The sequence below is a fragment of the Drosophila albomicans genome, chromosome 2R, assembly GCF_009650485.2.
Source record: "Drosophila albomicans strain 15112-1751.03 chromosome 2R, ASM965048v2, whole genome shotgun sequence".
NCBI lineage: Eukaryota > Metazoa > Arthropoda > Insecta > Diptera > Drosophilidae > Drosophila > Drosophila albomicans.
Window position 1 is genome coordinate 7,492,840 of NC_047631.2, and position 23,391 is coordinate 7,516,230.

Here is a 23,391-nt window from a genome sequence, read left to right on the forward strand (position 1 = left end):
TTTGGCAACCTCGATGGCCTTTAGGTGTGTCATAAAAGCCCAAAACAAATACAAAACTGTTCACACAATTCAATCTATCAAGCCAGAGCCAGAGGCTCGTCTCTGTCTCCATCTACCGAAATGTTCTTCTTCTTGTACACACTCTTTTACGCCATTGTCTACTCATTTTACCACTTGATTGTGTTTGCACAATATCTCAGCGACAGTCGCGTCATCTGGAGTTGCCATTGAATCCGTTGATGCTTCTGCTCTTGTTGCTTTTCCTGTTGTTTCAGATCGAATGGAAATTGGAAATGCAAAGATTTTATGGAAGCTTCCCATGTGAATTCGCTTTTTATACCCGAAACCAGCAGGGTAGAAGGGTATTATAATTTTGTGACTGTAGCAAATGTATGTAATAGATAGAAGGAGGCATCTTGGACCACATGAAGTATATATATTCTTGATCAGTGCGAACAGTCGAGACGATCTAGCCATGTCCGTCTGTCTGTCCGTCCGTATGGACCTACTGTGGCTTATAATATGGTATATTTTATTCTATATGGTATATTTTGAAGGCAGTACCATATCAGTATACTAACAGTATTTGGGCTTTTGTATATTTTTGATATATTTGCGTATTAATACTTATTTTGGCGTATTAGCTGGTATATTTTATACTCTATGGTATATTTTGAATGTAGTAATATATCAATATACCAACCATTTTTGGCATTTGTTGAGTTTTAGTATTTTTGAGGTATATTTTAGTATTTAATTTTAGTAGTTTAAGAATGAGTACCAGGTATTCCATATCGAGCAAACTCGACTGTAGCTTTCTTGTTACATATATTTTAGTTTTAGTAATTAATTTAGTATATTTTAAGAATAAATAGCGGGTATTTCATAGTCGAGCACACTCGACTGCAGCTCTCTTACTTGTTATATATATTTTTGTAGTTAGACAGACAATTCGAATATATTCTGTACACACATGACTGGCCAAAACTCAAGGACTCAATGGGAATCCACGTTTCAACAGTGAATTAAATAAACAAACACGAAAGCGAATACGAATTCGAATAGAGCATCCGACTTTTTGAGAAAAGAAATTATTTCTAGGCCAAACTTTTTATCAACTGGGCAAGTTGGAAAAACATTGCTGACACTTAAATGTCGTCTGTTTGCAATTCGCAAACTATAGAAAGCAATATTCTATTGCTATCATGAAAGTATATCATGAATGGAGATACCCTCTAAAGTTTTAAGGGAGACGCTTTGTTTTAAGTTTTGACTTTGAAATTAAAGTAAAATAGAAAATGTATTCGCAACATTTATTTAAATCAAATTCCTTATTTAGTTACAAAATAAAATATATTATATACTAAACACCCTTTTGGATTAAAAACCGATAAATATCTAACAATGCTTTCATTTTGTAAGCTTCTACGCATTGTCTTTGAAAAATATTTACAAATGCATATTGTTACTCTTCTTTGAACTTCTTAGAAATTAAAAAAAAGAGCTGCAGTTGTGACTATTTGGAATATACTCACATGTGGATTTATTTTCCGCTCAACTTGCCATAAGCTCATAAATCCTTAATCCTTTCTGTCTGTTACAAGCTCTTCAATAAACCGTATCAACTCTTAAGCTCTGCAGTACACACACACACACACACAAGACATACGGAGCAAACTTTTAGCATTCATTTTGTGCAATATTTAAATGTTGCAAGATTTCCAGCTGGCTGCTGCATGTGCTGCATATCCCAAGTGTGTGGCATAAAATGGATATTTAAGAATTTTTCTTTATTTTACATGTTTGCTGTAAAATTTGTGAAAGTGTTTGCTGACTTTCGGGACTTTTGACTTATTGTTTTGGGCCAATATTTTGTAAAGTAATCAATGGCCTAAATTGCCAGGGGCTTTGGCCACACTCACACACACACACACATAGACACAGACACAGACACAGTCGAGAGTTTTTAATTAAAATTTCTTACAACATTTCGACTACATCAAAATTGATGGCAAGTGCATGGGGTTGAGATGAAACTGAAAATGGAAATGAAAATGCTGCTTAAGCGTGCGTTACCTATGGAAGATAGTCGACGTAGCAACAGCAGCAGTTGGCTATAAAATGCAATTGCACAAAACGTTACGTTACGTTACGTATACGCAGCGTGCAACGGCCGCTATTTAAACACATTTTAATGACGTCGAAATGAGAACTCACGCAATCAGACGGGGCATGCCACGATGGATGAGAGGAGAGAGAGAGAGAGAGGAGGAGGAGGAAGTTACAAGTGCTCTGCAGTTGCTCTTTTCAATTTGTACCTACCTCTTTGGAGGGCTTTATTTTTTAACGGCTCGTGCTTGGGTTTTAAGCAGCAATCGAGTCATTGTGTATACCTTGTACCGAGTACGAGAACACAAGAGGCAGCCACTGGCAAAGCGGATTCATTATTCATATATATCGAAGCGAGCAGCATATGCCCAAATTGGCAAGTTGTGTATTCAAAATATAAGCACACATAATTATCGCAACCAAACAGCACACCAGAAATGCATATTAAGTGAAAATGGAAAGAGTAAAAGAATAGTTGGTACTGATTTAAAGCCATCTAAAGAGAATGAAAGATTCGACACTTGGCAATACAATTCGGTGCCCATTGTTTTTGTTACCACTCGGCTGTCAATGAAATATGTAGTTTGAGCTTTTCAGTTTCCCTTTAACAGCTGCCGTCATCGCGAGGATCCTTTGTACACGATACGCACTCAATTATTTGTGCGTTACTCGTTTCTTACAGCCATTTTGCCTGTCTACCTTTTGCCTTTCCGTTCAGTTCAGTTCAGTTCAGTTCAATTCAGACTACCTATGCTCTACAGTCACTTCAATTTACTATATACTCGTATGTATAGCACTCGTTTACGTATTCGCATTCGCAATAGTCGTATATAGCTATTATAAAATAACTGCTACACAAATGGCATGAATGGCACGTAAGTTCGTTTTGTTTGCGCTGCCAACACAATTGAGTTAACTGAATTGCGGAAATAAATGCGCATTTAATATGCAAAAGAAGCGTGAAAGCTGTAAACTCTGAGTGACAGCCGAGCACCCTGGACCAAATAGAGATTTGGCAGCTTTGTGTAACTTGCCGACATCATGTCAACAGCGCTCTTAGGGCCAAACAACTAATTTGTCAAACCGAACTAAAAGTACAAAATGCTCTTCCTTAATTTAAATGGCCAAGCAAATAATTTTAATGTATATTTACCTTAAAATATTTGGTTTAATATGAAAAATTCAAATTTCATAAAGGTTATTTTCTTTAAAGTAATTTATAAATTAAAAAATAGGAGAGCAATATAAAAATTACAAAAGATTTCTTACAATCTTAGCTTAATTTCTAACTTCATTTTGTTTTGAAATACATATGTATCTACATACATATACAAACAAAAATTAAGAATTACTTCAATGAACTATAAAACTTCAATTAGAATTTCTTAAACATTCAAACATTCAGATAATTCTAATTGATCACCCAATTCAGTAATTGATAATAAATCCATTCTAATATTAATAATTCTTGGGATAGGATATAGGAATGTATATTACAATGATTATTTATTAAGCAGACTGTTTTATAAAATATTACTTAGAGAGCATAAAATAAATAATGTATATTAAATAGACAGTTTTTTTCAAATAAATAAAATAAATTGTTTTAATTATATTACATTACGAAAATTATCTATTTCTATCATTTTCTATAGCATTACAGAATAGCGGGTTTAACGGTCGCTGTTTACATGAAACGGTTAACATAACAGTGAGTTAACATTAACAGAGCACTAAGAACAGTCATGCGCTGCAGCATCTCGCAGCATTTCATTACCCCAACGCAACATGATTTACCCCAGCTAGCAAACAAAACGAACTGAAATGGAATGCCATGCAGTAGGAACGCAATGGCAAGGCATGGAATGGTATGGAATGCAGCAGCGGCATGAAACAAGCAGGGGTAACATTCATATAACGGTGTGAGATGCTGTGGCATTTGAAACATGCGAAACGTGTGAGATGTGAGAAGTGAAACATCAAGTCAAGTAAAAAGGGGGGAACACAGGCAACGAGGCAAACGAGAAACGTCAGAAATCAGATGAAACTTTAAATTGGCAAAATCCGTGGCTGGCATTGGCACGCATCGTGTCTCGTGGCCGAGTCCTTTCTGGCTGTGTGGCAATTTAGTTGGAAATTTGCATGGCTCGGTGGCGGACGCGTGGGCGGACAAACCACCAACATATAAGCCACCAACGCAAAGCTGAACGGAGCTGAGCTGAGCTGAACTGAACAGAGTTGAGCGGAACTGTGCGACACGAAGTAACTTTGATGCTAGGCGCGAAATGTGCGAAACTTTGCGAAAGTGTTGCGGATGTTAAATGCACGAAGCATTGACGCACACACACACACTCATACACAAACACATCTACGAGAATCGCGGATCAACTTTCATGTGCTCTAGTTGGTGCTGTTGTTGTTGTTGTTGCTGCTTTTGCTTACACCAAAATCGCAGGAAGTGGGCGTGAGCGTGGGCGTATGACGATGGGCGTGCCACAGCTGCAGCAGCAATAAATGAATGGTAGTACGGCAAATGCGAATACGAATACAAATACGAATACGAGTACGCATTCGAATGTGAATAGAAATGTGAATGCGGAGCAACAAACGCACAAGTGTCTTTTGTTTAAGCGCGTCCCTTGTGAATCCAACTCCAAATCCGAAATCTCAAATCTGAAATTCGAAATCCAAATCCTAATGCGAACGCAAATGTGAATCAGAATGTGAATGTGAATGCGAATGTGAACGTGAATTGCAATGTGTCCTTTATAAATCAACAAAAATCACATTTCCAATTGCTGCGCATTAGAACGGATACAGCAAAAGCCAGCCAGGACCAACAGCAAGCAATAGATCTAAAGTCAAAGGACGTCAAACGTCGCATCAAACGCTGATTGCGTCGTTGTATCCTCGTAAAAAAGCCAAAGAAAAAACACCCTGAATGATGTGGGAGTCAGAGAGAAAGCAGCAGAAATCATTTGAGGCGTTCTCCTCTCCAAGTGACACTGCCCCCTTTATCCCATGGAGGTGCAGGTGTTGGATTGTAGGTGGCACTGCCACACGTACCACGTGCAACAACATCATGTAGGCGTCCATGTCCTTAAGCCTAGCCATATACATCCCTAGTATATGATGTAATATATTGAAATTTAATCTGATTCGAGCAGAGCCTTAACTTTGCCTAAGACCGGGCTCAATCCTCCATTCCTTGTGCCCCTTTCCTTGTCTAGACTCTAATTTGATTTGCACTTCATTCTCCGAAAAGAACGAAGAGCAGAAAAAAAGAAACAATGGATTTAAAACTCATTAATGCGCCTTTTGAGATGCTGCTAAGTGTAATGATAAAAAAAAGAGCGAGTAGCATCCGAAGGATCTGATAATGAGACAGCCAAATCAATAAGCCGCTTTCCTCTCTCACCTCTCAGCTTTCAGCTTACACTTTTCCGTTCACCGTTTCACCTCCCATCACCTTCGCTTAGGTAAAAATAGTGGAAACCTCTGGTAAAATGAGAAAATTCTTAAAATTCGCAGGTGTGTCTCCGTAGTTGCTCGCAAATTCTTATTAAAATCAGCTTAAGGTTCTAATAATAGTATTTATAAATATTGTATATACATATTTGAATCTATAAGCCATAACAAATTACACGTTCTAACGAAACGATTAACTTGAGCGTAAACACTTCATATTAAGTTATTAAGCTCTTTGCATATTTAAACAACTTAAACACTGTCAGGGGAAATTAAGGCAGATTCGCTTTGTACACTTTCAGTAGCCATTTTTTTGTCGCAAAAAGAAAAAGTAAATAAAGAAAGAAAGCGTAAAACATTAAAGTAAGGTATAAGCATATATACATAATATTATATATCGTTTGCTGTTTAAAGGGCAATCATATCTCTCATCTAGTTATTTCCAGAAAAACGTTTGCAAAGTTTCCAAGATTTTAACTAAATTAAAAGATATTTCATATTCAGAAACCATTAGAACTTTAAACATAAACCTTTCAGACTACTTACAGCTTTAATATTATAATTGAATTTAATCATTAATGAAACTGTTCGAGTTTTCAAATTTATTTAGTTTAGTCTATGAGTTGAGACTGTAGAGTTAGCTTCAATTTATTAGTTAAAGACTTGCTTAAATTATCATTTTGTATTAACCGTTTAAGAATTTTGAAAAACTTTTTTTTTCAACATTTGATTAAGTACTGCGTTTTTTTTACTTTTAATTTCAATCTAAGAATTTTATTAATACCATTTGAATTTGGCAAACATTAAAATCTTAAAGGAAAGTTAATTTTTATTTTCCTTCTACTCTTACATTTAACACAAATCTGTTTTGTTTTTAATACATTAAATGATTAATAATTTTAATTTGAAGAGTATTTCGCCATTGTCAGGTTCGAGAAAAGTATTTTTCCTCCTTTCTTATTGAGTCTCCTCATGTTCTATTGAGGTCAAAATTACGGTAGTGCTAACGTGTAAGCTGTCGTCAGTTTTTTATGTGTTTCACATTCTTTATGTCACATTATTCGCTTCGGAATTTCACCCATTTCGTTTTCGTTTGCTTGGCGATAACACAATATAAATTACCCCTCTTATGTTCGCATTGTGTGTTTGTGTCTGTGAGTGGCTTCTTCCTTCTATTAGTTTATTCAATATGATAATTTTCTAGGATGTCCGAAAGGTCAAAGACTCGCAAGCACGTACGCGAAGTCTTGGAAGATGGATGGACTTGAAGATACTCTAGCAAAGGCTTTGTTTTTAACAAATTTATTAGTATAAATATCTTTCTTCGATCTCTGACTATCTAGATTCAATTTTGTTGAAAACTAATTTGAGAAGAAAGTAGTTTTATGCAATCATGCTATGTAATTTAAACAAAATGTTTTACCTAAGTTAAAGTTATGTTTCCCATAAACTGCAATCAGCTGCATGTTGAACTACATTCAGTTTCTCTTGAGCAAATACCAGAATTTTAAAGCAATATTGATGTTGTTGAACTTGCTCCAGTTTTTCATTTCCTTTCCCTACGCCACAGTTAAGTGTTCGATTTTTGAGAGCAAGCATATTTGATGGCATTATTTTCAATATGAATAGCAAAGCATCTTACTATTCGGTTTGCAGTTCCACGACCACTCGGGTTTCACTTAAATAGATTAAGTTTACACATCACATGATTCAGCTGGCGAATGCAATTTATATTTGCATCTAAGTAGGTACAATCTGGCACACTTTTCGATCCGCAAAGAATTGCCGGATGCAATTCATTAATTTATTGACTTACAATCAGAGGAGCTGGCCTCAAAACGAATACAAAAAAATAGAGAAACGAAAGCATAAACTAATTCCCCCGAGCAGTGCGGAGTTTCTCCAAGGAACCAGCGGGCCATTTAGCACAGAGAAATAGAGAGAGAGAGAGAGCAAGATGAATGTACATTCATCACAAAACCTTGCTAGTAATGGTTACCCACTCACTTACCCCACTTGCCCCCTTGGCCAGGTCTTTGGCAGGCTGCTTCTGTGGTTTCTGCCCCACCACGAAAAAGTCTAACAGCATATTTCGTTGCCGTTATAGTTCTCGTTTTGTGGTCTTCTCTCTCATTCTTTTTTTTTTGTTTTTTTTTTTGGGAGATGTGTGGTTGGCTTTTCCAAAAATAAAGCACGAAATAAGTTAAAGCTACGTTTTGGGCCTGCGGTTGGCCACAGCCTGGCCTAGAGAGTCACGTATGCAAATGCAAATGCAATGCTGGGAAAGCATCTTTTCAGAATTGCATTGAAAATAATTAAATAGCAGTGGCAGCAGTACCGGAAGCAACGGAGAAATAGCAGCAACGCTAAGAATTCTGTGCATATGTGAAAAACATGACAAATTATTTGAGCCCGCATAACTCGGATTAAAAGCAACAAGCAAACAGGGGAGCCAGCCAGTGAGCATAAAAACAAGCTTAAGGCACCCAACAACAATTACAGCAAATACACATATCCAAAAGGTGTGACACAAAGCAGCCACCAATCCTCGCACGCAATAAAATGCGCTGTCGACGGGCAGCGGCACCAGCGACAGCAGCAGCAGCAGCAGAAGAGGGAGTAGAGGGAGAAGTTGAGAGCACGACAGCCAGAGGAAGTGGCAGAGGCACAGCAACACAAACAACAACAACAGCAAACAGAGCAAAGGCTAAAGCAAAAGTTGCTGGCAGGAGAGAGCGAGGCATCGGATTTGCTGCTGCTGGATCGGGAGTCAAGGGAGCTGGCAGCATACTGCTGGCATTTCTGGCAGCTGTCAGCTTTCGTGGCATGCCACGCACCCGTAAGTATAAACATCTTTTACTTTGCACATAGAGACAGAGATGCTCTCGTGGCAAAAATAAAAACAAAAGCAAGAGAGTGTGTTATTCCAAGTTGTATGTAGTACTGCATTTTGTACAAAGAATCAAGAAACAGCATTTCCTTTTTCCTTTCCTTGCTAGTTTATTATAGAATCTCGATCAATAAATGCCCAATTGAAAAGAACAAAATGTTTGGTGTTAATACTGAAGCTGTTGTTACCCCTTGAGCTTCATTCAATTGTCTTTTGTTCTGGCTGCCAAAAATACTTCTCTTTCTATAAGCAGCCTTGAGACCAACTTGCAAAAGTGCTTGTGGGAACACACACACAACAAACACATTAAAGAGGAAGGCTGGTCGACTTATAAAAATGTTTGTACTCTTCTCATAAGTATGTGTGTGTGCACTGTAACTGTACTTCAACAGTCCCACACATGGTCGAAACTTTTGGGCTACGTGCTCTCGGGCTCTCCCTATTCGGTACTTTTTTGTTTTTGCATGCATATTTAATTCAATTTCGCACATTTTTGTGCAAGTGTCGGAAACGTTTGCCAAATTTAATTTGCATGATGAGATTTGCTTGGCTGCATTGTCGTTGTTTGTTGTTAGCATCAGCACTCACACACACACACACATAGTTGTTTGCTGTCGTTCTCGACGTAGTTGTTGCTGTTGGCAACTCGTTGGCACGATTTTTATAAGCTTGTCTGTCGAGTTCATTTAATCGAGCTAAGCAAATTTTCATTTATACCCAGCACACATGCGAGTACATAGACATAGACACATGAAGCTGCTGCTGTTGATATTTCCTAAAAACCTGTCACTTCCACATATGTAGATATTACTTAGTGACAGCACAAAATTCATTACACATACGCAACGTGTGCCAAGCTGACGACTCCTATGCACAATTTTTGCCCTTGTCGAGTGTTTTGCGAACATTACTAGTCCGTCCCTGGTCTGAGCTGTGTTGGGCTGGGCTGGCTTAATTGAATCCTTACCAACGACCAACGTATGAGCAATGCAAGTGAACTTTAGATTTGTCCGTTTGTCGAGAGGGGTTGATTAAGTTTGCGTCTGTTCAACAGGTCGTATGTGTAACATGATTTTCTCTGTGCTTTAATGTGTTACGTGCTCATATTACAATTCATTAAAACCATTCAACTTGAGTGCCTACAACAAACAATTCAATCCGGCCTATGAAATATGCGAAAAATGTTACACAAAATTCACAATAAACTTTGTGATTTACGAGTGAGCGAGTGCAAAGAAAGTACTCGTCATTTATTTGAGAAGAATCTGCAGATAAATGTGTAGCAATTAAGTTTAGTCAATGCGGATTTGATTTATAAGCATTTGAGTGCAGAGTTAGCAAATAAATCCCAGGAGATAATTTGCGGTCTTTGCATCATTTAAACTCATTTGGTAAAGTCACATGAATTAATAATCATAATCACATCTCAGTCTATTAATTCGCATTCGTTCGCGTAAAACTACGCAGACTAATCAATCTCAGTTGGACTTTCTCCAAGGCCAGAGAGATATCATTAATAACACATGTGGGCATCCTCATTCGAATGTTAGTCGAACCACATGTGATATAATTAAATAAAGACCGAGCGCAAAAACACGCTAAGTAAGTCAGGGAAAAGAGAACAAATGAATACGACAAACAGAATGGAAACAGCAGAAAAGCAGAACACCAGAAGACCAGAAGACAAAAGCCAAGGCAATGGGAACAAAAGCGAAAAAGAGCAAATATAAAAACATAAATAGACACTCAAATAACACTTAAGCCATCAATCAACGCAACTTGCCAAGGTCAGGGAAGAAGGGAGATGACGATGTAGATGGCCGTGGTCCCTCTATCACTTTGGGGACCTCCGTTAATTACATCATGACAATGCACAGCATATAAAACAGTGACTCGAGTCGAGTCCAGTCCAGTCCAGCCGATGTTCCCAATGCTACCAACTATATTTTATACGTCTGTATGTATATAAAGTACAAGTATTTACCATGAAAATGTCGTCCAAGACAAATGGCGGTCAAATGTCACATTTAATTTATTTATGGTGCGCTCAATTCAAATGTGGGAGTTAGCAGAGCGTAGAGGGGGAAGAAGAACATTGCTGCTGCCGCTTTCTGGGGAGGAGCTTTAATTAAATAACTGCGCTAAGTGAAGTCAAAGAGTTGACGGCGCTAATACAGCCATTAGCCGTACTCGTGCATAGCTTGTTAATTTTAATTTCTTGAGAGGAAAGTTATGTTTCACACTGCCTTGCTGGCCGAAAAGAGCGAAAAAGCACAAAAATACCTTTATCAACTTTTTCTGCTTCGTGCACCCCGACTTCATGTGTACCCATGTAGAAAAATAACTGAATGAGTGATTGAAGCTAACTGGCCACGTGGACCGACTTTGCAAAAATTACTTTCTCCACAAAATGCAAAGTTGCTTAAATGTTGCAATACTTTTAACAGTCCTACTACTAACTCATCCAAACATTTAAAATGTAAATCCACATATAAGAAGTAAGAAAGCTAGATTGTGAGATATTGTGATATATGTGGTATATTGATAAGGTACTACATTCTAAATATACCATAGAGTGTAAAATATACCAGATTGTCAGCCAAAGTAACAAAGTAAATAAGCATTTTTGCCCATACAAAACTATTTCTTAAATAACTTGATGGTCAGACATGTCTCGGCAGTTGACGCTGATTAGGAATATATATACTTTATAGTGTCGGAGGTGTCTCTTCTGCCTGGAGGCACAGAGTTATAATAGCCTTCTACATTTTACTGGGTATAGAATGTAATTAAATATATGAATTTTTCATTGAATATTATATTATTTGTTCACACTTTGGTTTTTGGTTTTTGTGTATTACGCAATTGAAACCTGTTGAGCTGTTGAATCTACACCGAAATCAATGGTATTCACTAGCCAAACACTGCCATTGTGTGCATCGTTTTGAACTCGCTCATCGATATACTGTATATGTATATGTACAATATAGGAAGCAAATCTGTTTGCTATGCCTCTGGTATAGAGCAAATATTGCTCATTCACATGCCTGGGGAAAGGTGTAAATAATCGCCTAACTCTGCACTGTGTCATCATCATTCAGCGATGATAACAACAAAGAATCGAGCAACAGTTCAGATTGACATATTTGTTTATTCATGTGTGCAAATTACAAATACACTAACAACAACAAAAACACACACAAACACACAGAGCCAGGCAGCTTATCGACAAAAGTTTCAGGACTCAAACCGAACTGAAAAGTAGGCAACAAAAAATTCTGCAGCCGCTTTAAAGCAATCAAGTCGAGTCAAGAGCTGTATTTTTTTTGTTTGAAAAGAAGAGTGCTGGAGGGGAGGCAGTTAAATAGCGTAACGCCCATTCTACACTTAAGTCGTGTAATTGCTGTGTACAACGAAAAATACACGAACAGAAAAACAAATCGAAGTCAGCGTCGAAGTCGACGTCGACGTCAACGTCAACGTCACAGTCAACGTCGACATGAGCAACGCCCCATCATTTGCTAAAATGAAACGAATAACACGATGAAAATACTCGAAATTTTTCTTTTTTGGGGCGTTACAACTAATAAATACCCTTGCAGCTAAACACGATGTGTGCTATGTGCTCAACTGCATTTACACCATATTAAATTTATTTTATGGCCCAGGAATGTAGCTAGAGAGCAATAGGAGTTAGTTTCAGAAATTACAATAGCACATAAAAATAGCGAAAGTTGCGAGTACTCGACTAGCAAACACACTTCTTCGATTCATTTATTGACAGAATATTTTTAGCTCAGTACGATTTTTAGCTTTAAAAATAATATTTATATTTGTAATGTAGAATGGTTGAAAAGTAATTTGTAATTTTCATATGTTGGAAAACCTATTTTTTTTTAAGAGCATAGTTATAGCTGAAATTTTTGTCTTGAAATGTTTAGTGGATTTGATTCTATATAGGATATTGTAATTCTTAATTTTGAGCTACTAAATTCTTAAAATTATGATTAAATTTCGACATTTTTGACATGGTCCCTACATCTGATGTATATATACTGATATAATAAGTATTCACTGTTCCGAAATTAGTAATTCCTCTTTAAATTTTTTAATATTTATTTCAAGAAGCTTAAGCTGACCAACATAAGACCAACAAAATAAATTAATAATAATAATTGGTGCTGTTTAAATAAATATATATGTAAATATGGTCATCCATTTTCAGGAATATTCCGTAAAAAATTGACAAGTAAACGTGTCCAACACGCGCTTTGAATTGTGGTCATAAGTCCTAATAAAGCTGTTGGCCAACAGCGTCATATATCTGACTCAGATTATGCTGAAAGTATTAGGTTGCGAATATATTATTGTATCAGACTTTGCGTGTAGCGTAGCTGACACATGAGCAAACAGCGCGACCCAAACAATGTGTCCAAATTTGGGCAGGGCAGAAAAACAATAAAAACGTGCGCCGTGCCCGTTGATAAAATGTACGACAACGGTGTTGATGTAGGTCGGAGACACGGTGGACTGAGGCAGAGAAATTTATGATTTCATTCTTTTCTCTGTGTATTTTTTGTTTCTTCTTTCAAATGCGTATGCGTGTGTGCTGTGATGTGTGTTTGCTGTTTTGGTTTACAAACCAAACCACCGCCAGGCACGTTGTTGGCGTCGTTGTGGCTGACTCTGAGTCTGAGTCTAAGGGGGGAGTCTTGCATAAGCAGCTCTCGCCTTAAAACAGACGGAACCAGCAGCATAAGTATTGACATTGACTTTCCTCTCTGTGTGCGTGACTGACTGTGTGGCACACATTGGAATTGTTCGATTATGCACATGTCAATGTATATGTGTGTGTTTAAGTGGCCAAGTGCGTGAGCTGGCCAATACGAGAGTATTTGTGCTGCGTGTGTTATGAACCAATAAATGACGAGTTATGCCTTCTAATTAATGTGCTAAAATATGCGAGTGCCAAATGTGACCAAAGCCAAAGCATTGATCACTCCTCTCTCTGCCTCTCCCTCTCCCTCTCTCTCTCTCTCTCTTTCTTTCCTTCGCACTTGCGAGGGACCTTGTGAGCCTTGTTTAATTGCGACACATACTCGTAAATCGCATTGCCGCCTTTAGGGCGCGTATTCAAAGGCACATTAACTTGGCGACAGCAACAACGAGCAACGACAGCGACTGCGACCCGTTTTTGTGGCCACGTCATGTGGTGCGTCGGCGGCCTCGGTTGCGATGGGTTTTCCATTTCATTTTGGCTTTCCATTTTTTACTTTCACATTAAAGCATTGACCCGTCGACTGAGAGTCGTGACTACATATGCATAGAAATTAAAATGCCATTAAGCCAAACGACCGTGAAAAGGGCCGGCGGCGAATGCCCCAAAATGTTCTATAAAAAAATAGAATACACCAAAATATCTCTAATATATGGTTTACCTTATCTTAACTGGGCAGCTGGCGGCTGTTTTGCCAAAAAAAAAAAGTTGACATTTTCCAGTGAAAAATGAAAAGCAGCTTGATCTCAAGCCGTTTAATGGGTTGTCAAATGTATGTGCATTTAATATATCATTTAAAACACACAAAAGAACCAAAAATTAACCCACTGTCATCTCTTTTTGTGCTCAACCAAATTATGAATGACCGAATAATATGGTTTACTGTGTGTGTTTAGTCAACACAGTTGGTTGCCGCGAAATAAAGTGAAACTATTTAGTTAACAAATTTGCTGTGGTCTAGCCAAAATAATAAACATATACAAAACAAAATAAATTGTTGGTATTTTATGATTAGATTTCAGCACCTTTTATTTAAATAATAAATTATTTTCTTTGCACCAATTCCAATTTAATCACGTATTATACAATGATATAATATATCGTATTTAAAGCCAGTATTTTTGGTTTGAATTTTACGCAGTTTCATTTCAAAAAACATTTTTGGAATATTAATAGAATCCAATTAAAGCAAAATGATATTGGAAAAAAAAACTTTTCAAATAGCAAATATTTTTTTTTTTTTATTTTATTTTCTTTTATTTAAATAATTATCTTTATTTTCATGCTAAGACGAATCCAAACAAATAAAATGGCATAAAATATATCATACACAATTATTGAAAAAATTTCTTCATCATATAACAATTATTTTTAGTTTAGATTTCACTGTTTTATATTAATAATATTTTTTTATAATAATAAAAATACAATTATAAAGAAATGTCTAAAAATTTTGTGCGATCAGATAAAAATTGTAGAAGGTATTTCGGAAATCCTTTGTATGGGAAAAATTACTATTTGCAACGTTTCTTAGTTGCTTTTGCTGACAATCTTGAATATTTTGAATTCTATGGTATATTTTGAATGTGTGTCTCTGGTATATTTTTTGTAATTGTGTGTATTAATTTGGTATATTTGAGGAATGATACCGCACTGTTTTGCTTGAATTCAAAATAGGTAGCGGATATCTCACAGTCGACCACAGTCGGCTGTAGCTTTTTATCAAGGTTTTTATTTAAATAATGCATTTTGTTTTCATATTTATAAAAACCACAATTAAAATGCATTGACATTATATTATATACACTTAATTATTGGAACAATCACTTCATCATATTTATCGCCACAAACAGAAAAATGTATATGAACCTGGCGTAAGCAAGAGTCATTAATATAAGAAATTTATGATAACATAACGTGTAATTATTAATAAAAAGAAATTATGCCAGCGACAGTGAAATAGTAGAAGGCCTGGTCAAAATTACACATGTTAGGCGGGTAATTAGGCCAACACAGTTGGGCCGGGTGCCAGAGCAAACTCAATTAGGCCACGGCCAGGCCAGGCCAGGATGTGGGATGTGGGATGTGGGATGTCGGATAACATATGAAGAGCCCCTGTGAATTGACCCGACCCAAACGCCTGCCATGCCACACTTCACCAATCAGGTTGTGCCAGGTTAATTGGTCAATGTTATACGCTAACAACATAAAGCCTTAGCCAAGGGACGAGCGAGTTACGAGTGTGGGGAAAAATTTCATTATTGCAGAATGTAGCGAAATCTTTAACGATGTGGTATAAAAATAATTTAAGAAGTAAATGGAGGATAAATATTAATTAGTACATAAATAATAGGAAACATTTGCAGCTCATCGAGGAAGTGAGAGACAAAAGGTAAAAAAGGCATCTGAAATTTGAATTACTTTTTAATATCTAATAATTTATTTTCATCGAAAATGTGAAATACGAAAGGTAAAAAGGCATCTGAAATTTGAATTACTTTTTAATATTTAAGAAATTATTTCTATAATAGAAATGGATCACTACATTATTTATTTCATAAAATTAAATAGATGCCAACAATAAAAATATATTGAAGGGTACATTGAAAATAATATTGAAACTTAATTTTGATATTAAATTAATATATTTAATCGTATTAATAATAAAAATTAAACACCACTTTATGAATTTCCAGTTAAAAATTAAATAGAAACCAACAAATAAGTCGAGTGTATATTTGAGATGCTAAAATACTAAAACTACTAAAATATACCATAAAGTACACAAAATTGAAAATATAACTTTAATAATACATACATTACATATTATATATTGAAAATTTAATTTTAAAACCGAAATAGTTATTAAATCTTTCACTTAATTTCAAGAAACAATACAATTTTTTTGAATTATTTAAAGCAGAGGCAAATTGCAAATAAAGTATAATCTTACAAACATTTATTGCACAATAAGAATGGCGATTAAACATCGTTCATTAATTACCTAAAATATAGAAAAACAAATTTAGAATTTATTGATGCAATCATCAAATACATAAAATCAGTGCTTTATACGCATTTTGCTTTTTTTTTACAAGGCCTTGATTGTTTTAAGTATTTATTTGCACTCATTCCAAGCCATATGGCAATCACGATATATCATTAAATATTAAAGCGGGCCATATATTTACGTTTTAGCCGGGTCCAATGAGAATTCACTGGCCTTTTCAAATTTGCACTCCACTGAATGCGAAATTCGACGCACAAAATTGACTAAACAGATGAGACTTCGGCCAACAGCACAGAGGCGCCATTATTATGCTCCTCGATGGGCCATTCCTCCCCCTCTGACCACCCTGACCATATCTCGTTTTCCTCAGTTAACTGAGGAGTGTAACAAATCAACCAGAAATAAGCTGAATTATTGTTGTAACAACAATTGTTGCTGTTCGTTGCTGCAGACACGCGCTCCACTCGCAGCCATAAGATATTCAACTAATCATTTGCTCAATGATTGCGAAAAGGAATTTAAAATTTATGGCGCTGACAAGAGGACATGAAACAAATGATATTTAAGCTGTGCTATATACAAATACTACATATATACCCACTCGTGTATGTAATTATGTAAATGTGGTCATAGTATTTTAAAGTAGAAAAGTAATAATCTGCGCAAAAAAGGGAGAATGAAAAACCGAAATCAGTTTATGTGGTTTTGAGAGTTGTTACTCTAATTACCACAGCAAATGTTGTTGAAGCTTTCATTGCAGTTGCTGCTGCCGTTGTTGTTATTGCTGCTGTCGCTGTTGTTCTTATTTATTTTTATAAACTTTTAGCCAGCAAATAGTTTTTAATTGCAACGATATGCAGTGGCAAGTACAATGACAACAACAACGATGACGACGACGACGACGACGACGATAACAAAATAAAGTTAAAAAGGGACCACAAAACAAATGTTACAGTAAAAGTTGCCAAAATTTTCGAAATTGAAAGTACATTCGTCCTTGCCTCAGCTTCCCTTCACGTTTCATTATGAATTTCCCATTGGCTGGCCAACTGACAATTCCACATTTTCAACTTCCAAACTTACGTTTCAACTTTAAACTTATATTTAAAGCAATTTAAAAACAATAACGTTGGCTACTTATTTAGCCAACAGCTTGAAGCTTGGCAAACTATTTTGGCCCCGTTGACTGAAGCATTTTCATTTCCATAAAATTGTTAACTCTCTGCCTCAGCTTGTCCGTATGTATGTTAGCATTTGGAATTACATTATTTACATAATAAATACTTGGCTATAAGTTGTGTTGTGTGCTGCGCGTAAATTTGATGCCTCTGGCGAAAGGCAACCAAATTTACCAAAAAATATCCAGTCTACAGAAAATTACTTTCTGCATTCAGCTGAGGGTTGAATACTCTACGGAATGATTAATTAAATGTATTAAATTTCAAATTCGTGTACGCTTACTAATTGACACAAAATTATTTGTCGAAGATATTGCTATCATAATTCTGCAATAATTAGGTATGAATTTCTTCACTCAAACTAATTGAGTTTCAAAATGTGTAATTTAAAATCTCTTTATCTTTAAATCCGCAATTATGGTACATGTTATATTTTTAATTGGCTATTGACAACAAGCGGAACAAATAAATATGTTAAATGAATTGTTTCCGTTGCAACATTCGAGTACGCATAATTACGCATTAATTAAACGTATAAACAAATTTTTACCCCGTGTGCGTAGCAGACTTTGCGATGAAGTTGTTAGACCCTCTCGATAGATGGCTGAGTTGCACAACTGGGATTAGCTTGAAGTCCCGCTGACAGCGAGTAGGCGCAGAGTAGAAGTTCCGAGTAATGGCCATTTTGTTGAATGTTGAATGGAATGTGGGAGTCGCGTGGTGTGGTCTGGTGTGGGGTGGGCGTGGTCGGCTGTTTACCAATGTTAGAGGCGTGAGCTGCAATTTTTTTTTTTGCGCGTTGTTGGCGGCCATCTGTGGGATTTTATGCGCCATTGCGAAGTGGCCTCGAGCTGAGAGATGTTGATTTGATGATGATTAAGATGAGGTCTGCCAAATTCTTGAAAATATTCTCATCCAGAAGCTGAGACCCTCGCATATTTGTGGCCTGTGGTTTATGAGTAGCACTTGTAAGCAGGATCAATTTATTAATTTAACAGAAGGCAGCATAACTGCCATTTGGCAAATATGCTATAAGACTTTTATGAATTGGTCCAAAACAAATAAAGAATGGAAAATTCCAACAGCTAGAAAAGTTAAAGAATTGTTAAAGTTTTTGTGTATATCATTTGTAGCCAAGTCTCTCTTTTGAAGCACTGAAATGCTGAAGATATTTGTGTTAGCGCAATTATCTATACCGATAAAAGCAATTCATTTTAAGAGTAAGAAAGTATTCTGAGCCATTTTGCTCACAGCAGTTTGTGGGTTATGGCAAAACACTATATCACATCCTTTAAGCATAGTCTAAGGCACGACAAGTAAGAACACTACAGTTGAGTGTGCTCGACTTTGAGATACCGGCTATCAATTTAGAAAAAATGCATAACAGCGTGGTATTATATTTCAAATATTACAAATTAATATATCGCAAACTTACTTAAATATACCGAATACTATATTTGGAATATTGATATATTCGGCTGTGAGGTATTATTTTTAAAAAAATATACCAAATTTATATACCACCAATTTAATAAAATATACAAAATGTTATATTTAGAATGTTGATATACCACTACATTCAACAGTGAAGTATTACTCTTAAAAACTGTACCAAATTAATATATAACAAACATATTAAAATATACCAAAGACTATATTCGGTACATTAATATAGTACTACATTCGAAACTATACCATAGACTACAAAATATACCAAACCAAGTATGAGCGATTCAATAAAAATTCTTAAATAAAATTCTTCTGAACAAAATGAGTACTGCAATTAGAGACTCGAATATGCAATTGTATTAATATTCTTGAGGCAAGAATCTTTAGTTTCTAAATTAAATACTATATAGCCAAACTAACAATACATTCTCGAAAAGTGTTTCAATTAGACAGAATCTCTTTGAAATTTACTGCCTCTGACAATATGTTCATATATTCAGCTAGAGAAAAGATGAACTGAACTGAAATTGATGTTCATTTTAAATTATAGGAAAAATCTCAGCAGGTTGTTGACAAATTTAAAACAGTTTGGAAAGATTGTATTGCTCTTTAAAAAGATTATATTAAGGTGTGGAGTCATATACAGAAGAACAAAATATTTTTCTCGTTCACTAACTCGACTTATTGAGTGTCGTGTTAGGAACTATGATTTCTGGATGCTCCTGTAAATTTCTCGCATTTCTGCTATTAAACTTCTGCTCATAAAATTGCATATTTTGCATAGCTAAAATTTATATCCATTTTATTCAAAATATACATAAATACATTTATTTATCTTACGCAACGCAAATATTTAAAGCGGTTTTGGCAATAAATTGAACGCATATCAATTGATCTGCTTTCTGATGTTTTCTTAGCCACGATTTATCAAAAACTAATTTGGATTCCGAATAATTTGGCAATTCATTCAACTGAAATGGAAGCGTTTTGTTATTTGAAGTGTAAATAAATTAAAGTCCCATCAAAGCGTTAAATCGATCAACCCCGAAAAATTTAATCAACTTATGCACTGACACAAAAAGCAACAAATGTATAACATATTTGCATTGCTCCAACCAAAACCAAAATAATATTCGTATTAGCCACAAAAGGCTGCCAAATATTGAACATTGATGAAATGCATCAAACAATTCGGAAAATGCTTTGACTATTATATTAGTCATTTGCTGAATTTCATTTGAGGGTTTGGTTTCGATTAGTAAAATGCAAAACTAATAAATTACCTATACTCTGCATAAGCAATGGCCATAATGATTTAGGTATCCAATTAGGCACTTTAACTAACATAATAGGATTACATTAAAAAAACTTCATATTTAAAGCTAATAAAATGTATTAAATTACAGCTGACTACAAATTGTGATTTAAATACTTTAAACTTCTGTAATTTGCTATAGTTTATTATGCCAATAATAATAATTTAGTTACACATCAGCAAACTTTCAGGGCCTTAAAGCTTTAAATGTTTTTCACATAATATGAAATTGCTATAAATGAAGAAAACATTTTGTTAAGCTATTGAAATAGCTCATCACAAACGAAAAACAATAAATGATTTAAATATTGCTGCCTTTCGATTAAATGAAGCATTTTTTGTTGAAAGAATATTGGCTTCAGATATCGATTTAAATTGTATGCTATTTTAATGAAATTTCTAGTCAGATTTATTTAAATTAATTTGTCAATTTGTTGGGTATTTGACCTAAAATAACATCAGGAATTTCATAATATCAAAGATATCAATTACTTTCTTGGTACACAATTATAAAATTCATTTCGACTGTACAAACAATTTTGTTTCTCTTGAGAGCAGCAGGCGTTTGCTTGCTTATCACAAATACTTCCACTGGCAGCAATATAAAAGCAAAAGCGATTGGCTGACACAGACACAGTCGGATATTTAATATACTTAATTGTTATACGATAAGACGCTTGACAACAACAAGTAAACCAAGACACTACAGATGACCTTGTTCTTGGCCTATTTTGCAGCGCTTTCGGCAAGTGCGACGCTGCTTGGAGACAACTCGACGCTAATTGCAGAAACGAATAGAGCAACTGTCACGGCAGCAGCAACAACATCGTTACTGGAGGCGGGGGGAATGCGGGGCAATCAAGTGACCATTGAGCAGGCCACAACGGATGAGCAAACTGTGGATATTTGGAGCGAGCGACCCGATACGGCAACATTGACAAAGGGCTTCTCGATACCCACGTATTTGCCACCTTTTCCGGACTTTATTCCTGCTGATTTGCCACAAACGACGGTGACATCGACAGCAGCAGTGGCCCACACAAATGTCCCCCAGGGTAGTGGGGAGAACAGCAACAGCAACAATAATGTCAACAATATTGGCTCCATGCAGTCATTCCCTAATAAGGAACACTCGCAGCCTCGCCTCCACGCCTACGACAGCGAAAAGAAGGAGCAGGAACTGCGGCGGGCCAAGCAATTGGCTCGTGAGAGACAGCAGCTGCCTCGACGGCAACTCAGTCTGCCATCCCGAAACATAACAGTCCAGGTGGGCCAGAATGCCTATCTGCCATGCCAGGTGAGTGGAGTGGCGAGAGGGGGAAGGGGGGACGCTGCATGATTGAAAAGCAGCAAATCAAACACTGCCTTTTGTGTTCGTATTTGCAGCTTCATCAGCACTCGAGCAAGCCGCTCTCATGGGTGAGATTGCGAGACGAACATATCATAGCCGTGGATCACACCACCTTCATCAACGATGCCCGTTTCGCTGCCCTGCTCCAGTCTCCGTCTCCGTCTTCGTCATCAAATGTCACCGGCACCCTCTTGGACAGCACAAATGTGAGCAGCCTCAGCTGGACGCTGTTAATCAAGTACGTTCAGCTGCAGGACAATGGCTGGTATGAATGCCAGCTGGCCACCGAGCCCAAAATGAGTGCCAAAGTGCAGTTGCTTGTGATAAGTGAGTGAAACATTAATTAAATTTCATTTGAAGCCACTCAACGCCAACCTCAATATGCACTTTAATTAGCACCAAAAACCGAATTGATTGGCGATAAGCAACGTTTTGTCAAGGCCGGCAGTCGAGTCGAGATGCATTGCATTGTGCGTGGCACCTTGGAGGCACCCAAATACATTGTCTGGTACCGGGGAGATCAACAGGTGATGGTCGAGAATGAAAATGGCTTGGACAATGGCTGGTACACTCAGATCGATCGCAATATCTTTGGCAACACCGAACACAATCGAAATACGGTTCGTGCTTACCCCTCAAAAACTGACACAATACCTAAATCAACTAAGTCTCTGTCTCTTACAGATTGGCAGCCTGGTTATTCCGGTGGTGCGAAAAACCCATTCGGGTAATTATACGTGTGAGCCGGAGAATAGTCAAGCGGTTTCCATACAGCTGCACGTACTCAGCGGTAAGACAATAAAATCAATTCTCCTTCAACTACTTCAAATGCACATGCTTAAAAAACAATTCTCCCTTCTTCTTTGTGGGCAGGCGAGTATTCCGCCTCGGCTATTAAGTCGATGGCAGCTGGCTTACACAGACATGGCCATGGCTATAACAGTCTGCATCAGTGGCTAATCTTTTTGCTTGTGGCTCTGAACAAGACATGAACTCTGCTCTGCACGGACATGCAGAGTGCACAATTGGGGCATTATCTGTTTAAGAAATCGTATTAGATAAATCTATAGGTAAATTTTGCACACATTCTAAAAGTACGAGTATTTTTACGACTATTGCCAAACAACAACAACAGCAACTTGTGAGAGTTCACGTTGAGATCAAGCTCCGAGATTTTTCCACATCATTTAAGCACAGTCTTTTATACCATCTCTAGATAATAATATCATCTCTTTTGTTATAGCTTATAAACAACAACAAAACAAAAAAAAAAACACGTAGATTGCTAAGCATTTGTAATTTTAAGCATTCAATTGTGTTAGACACTAAGATATTTGATTAAATAAAGCCAAAGGCATGTTAAGTAAGGACAAAAATGTTGGTGGTACATATTTATTCATTTGTATAGCCATATCCATTTATTTTAATTTATTTATTTCAAAGAAAAGTGCAACTTCTATTATGAATCAACCTAACAAATCAAATGCAGTACATCTTGTCATATTATATAATCTTGTCATTCATTTTTCCAGAATATAAATAGTTAGCAATAAACCAAATTACAAAGTAGTAAACAAAAACGAAAAGAAATACAACTTTTTAAATTTAAATACAAATGTCACACCCAACAATAACAATTGTCACCATCAAGTTAAAACTTATATCATTGTTTTCTATATTTATTTTTTTAATATAAATTTCGCTTTTGATGTATTACTAAGAAAGTTTTTTTAATTGTGCATAAGGATTAACTTCTATTACAAATTGAGCAAAGTACATTAATATTAATGTTGTATGATTATTTTAACTTTAATTCGTAACAGTAGACGAGATAAAATGGGAAT

The 23,391-nt window shown here is 36.2% G+C and overlaps 1 protein-coding gene across 1 annotated transcript; it reads left to right on the plus strand.

Moving 5' to 3' along the window:
* Window positions 1-4,142: 4,142 nt before the first annotated feature.
* Window positions 4,143-22,852, plus strand: LOC117575544 (uncharacterized). Its single transcript, XM_034259798.2, has 7 exons — window positions 4,143-4,630; window positions 7,901-8,416; window positions 20,934-21,493; window positions 21,583-21,874; window positions 21,944-22,167; window positions 22,232-22,337; window positions 22,421-22,852. Exons 2-7 carry the CDS (start codon window positions 8,140-8,142, stop codon window positions 22,537-22,539), a joined length of 1,578 nt encoding a protein of 525 aa, XP_034115689.2. The 5' UTR covers window positions 4,143-4,630; window positions 7,901-8,139; the 3' UTR covers window positions 22,540-22,852.
* The last annotated feature ends 539 nt before the right edge of the window (window positions 22,853-23,391 follow it).

What these genes read in the sequence shown, in the direction of transcription:
- LOC117575544 (XM_034259798.2), top strand. Translation starts at nt 8,140, where the DNA reads ATGCGCTGTCGACGGGCAGCGGCACCAGCGACAGCAGCAGCAGCAGCA. An exon ending in TCGTGGCATGCCACGCACCC is followed by an intron (nt 8,417 to 20,933) that starts GTAAGTATAAAC and finishes CCTATTTTGCAG; the next exon opens with CGCTTTCGGCAAGTGCGACG. An exon ending in AGTGCAGTTGCTTGTGATAA is followed by an intron (nt 21,875 to 21,943) that starts GTGAGTGAAACA and finishes CACTTTAATTAG; the next exon opens with CACCAAAAACCGAATTGATT.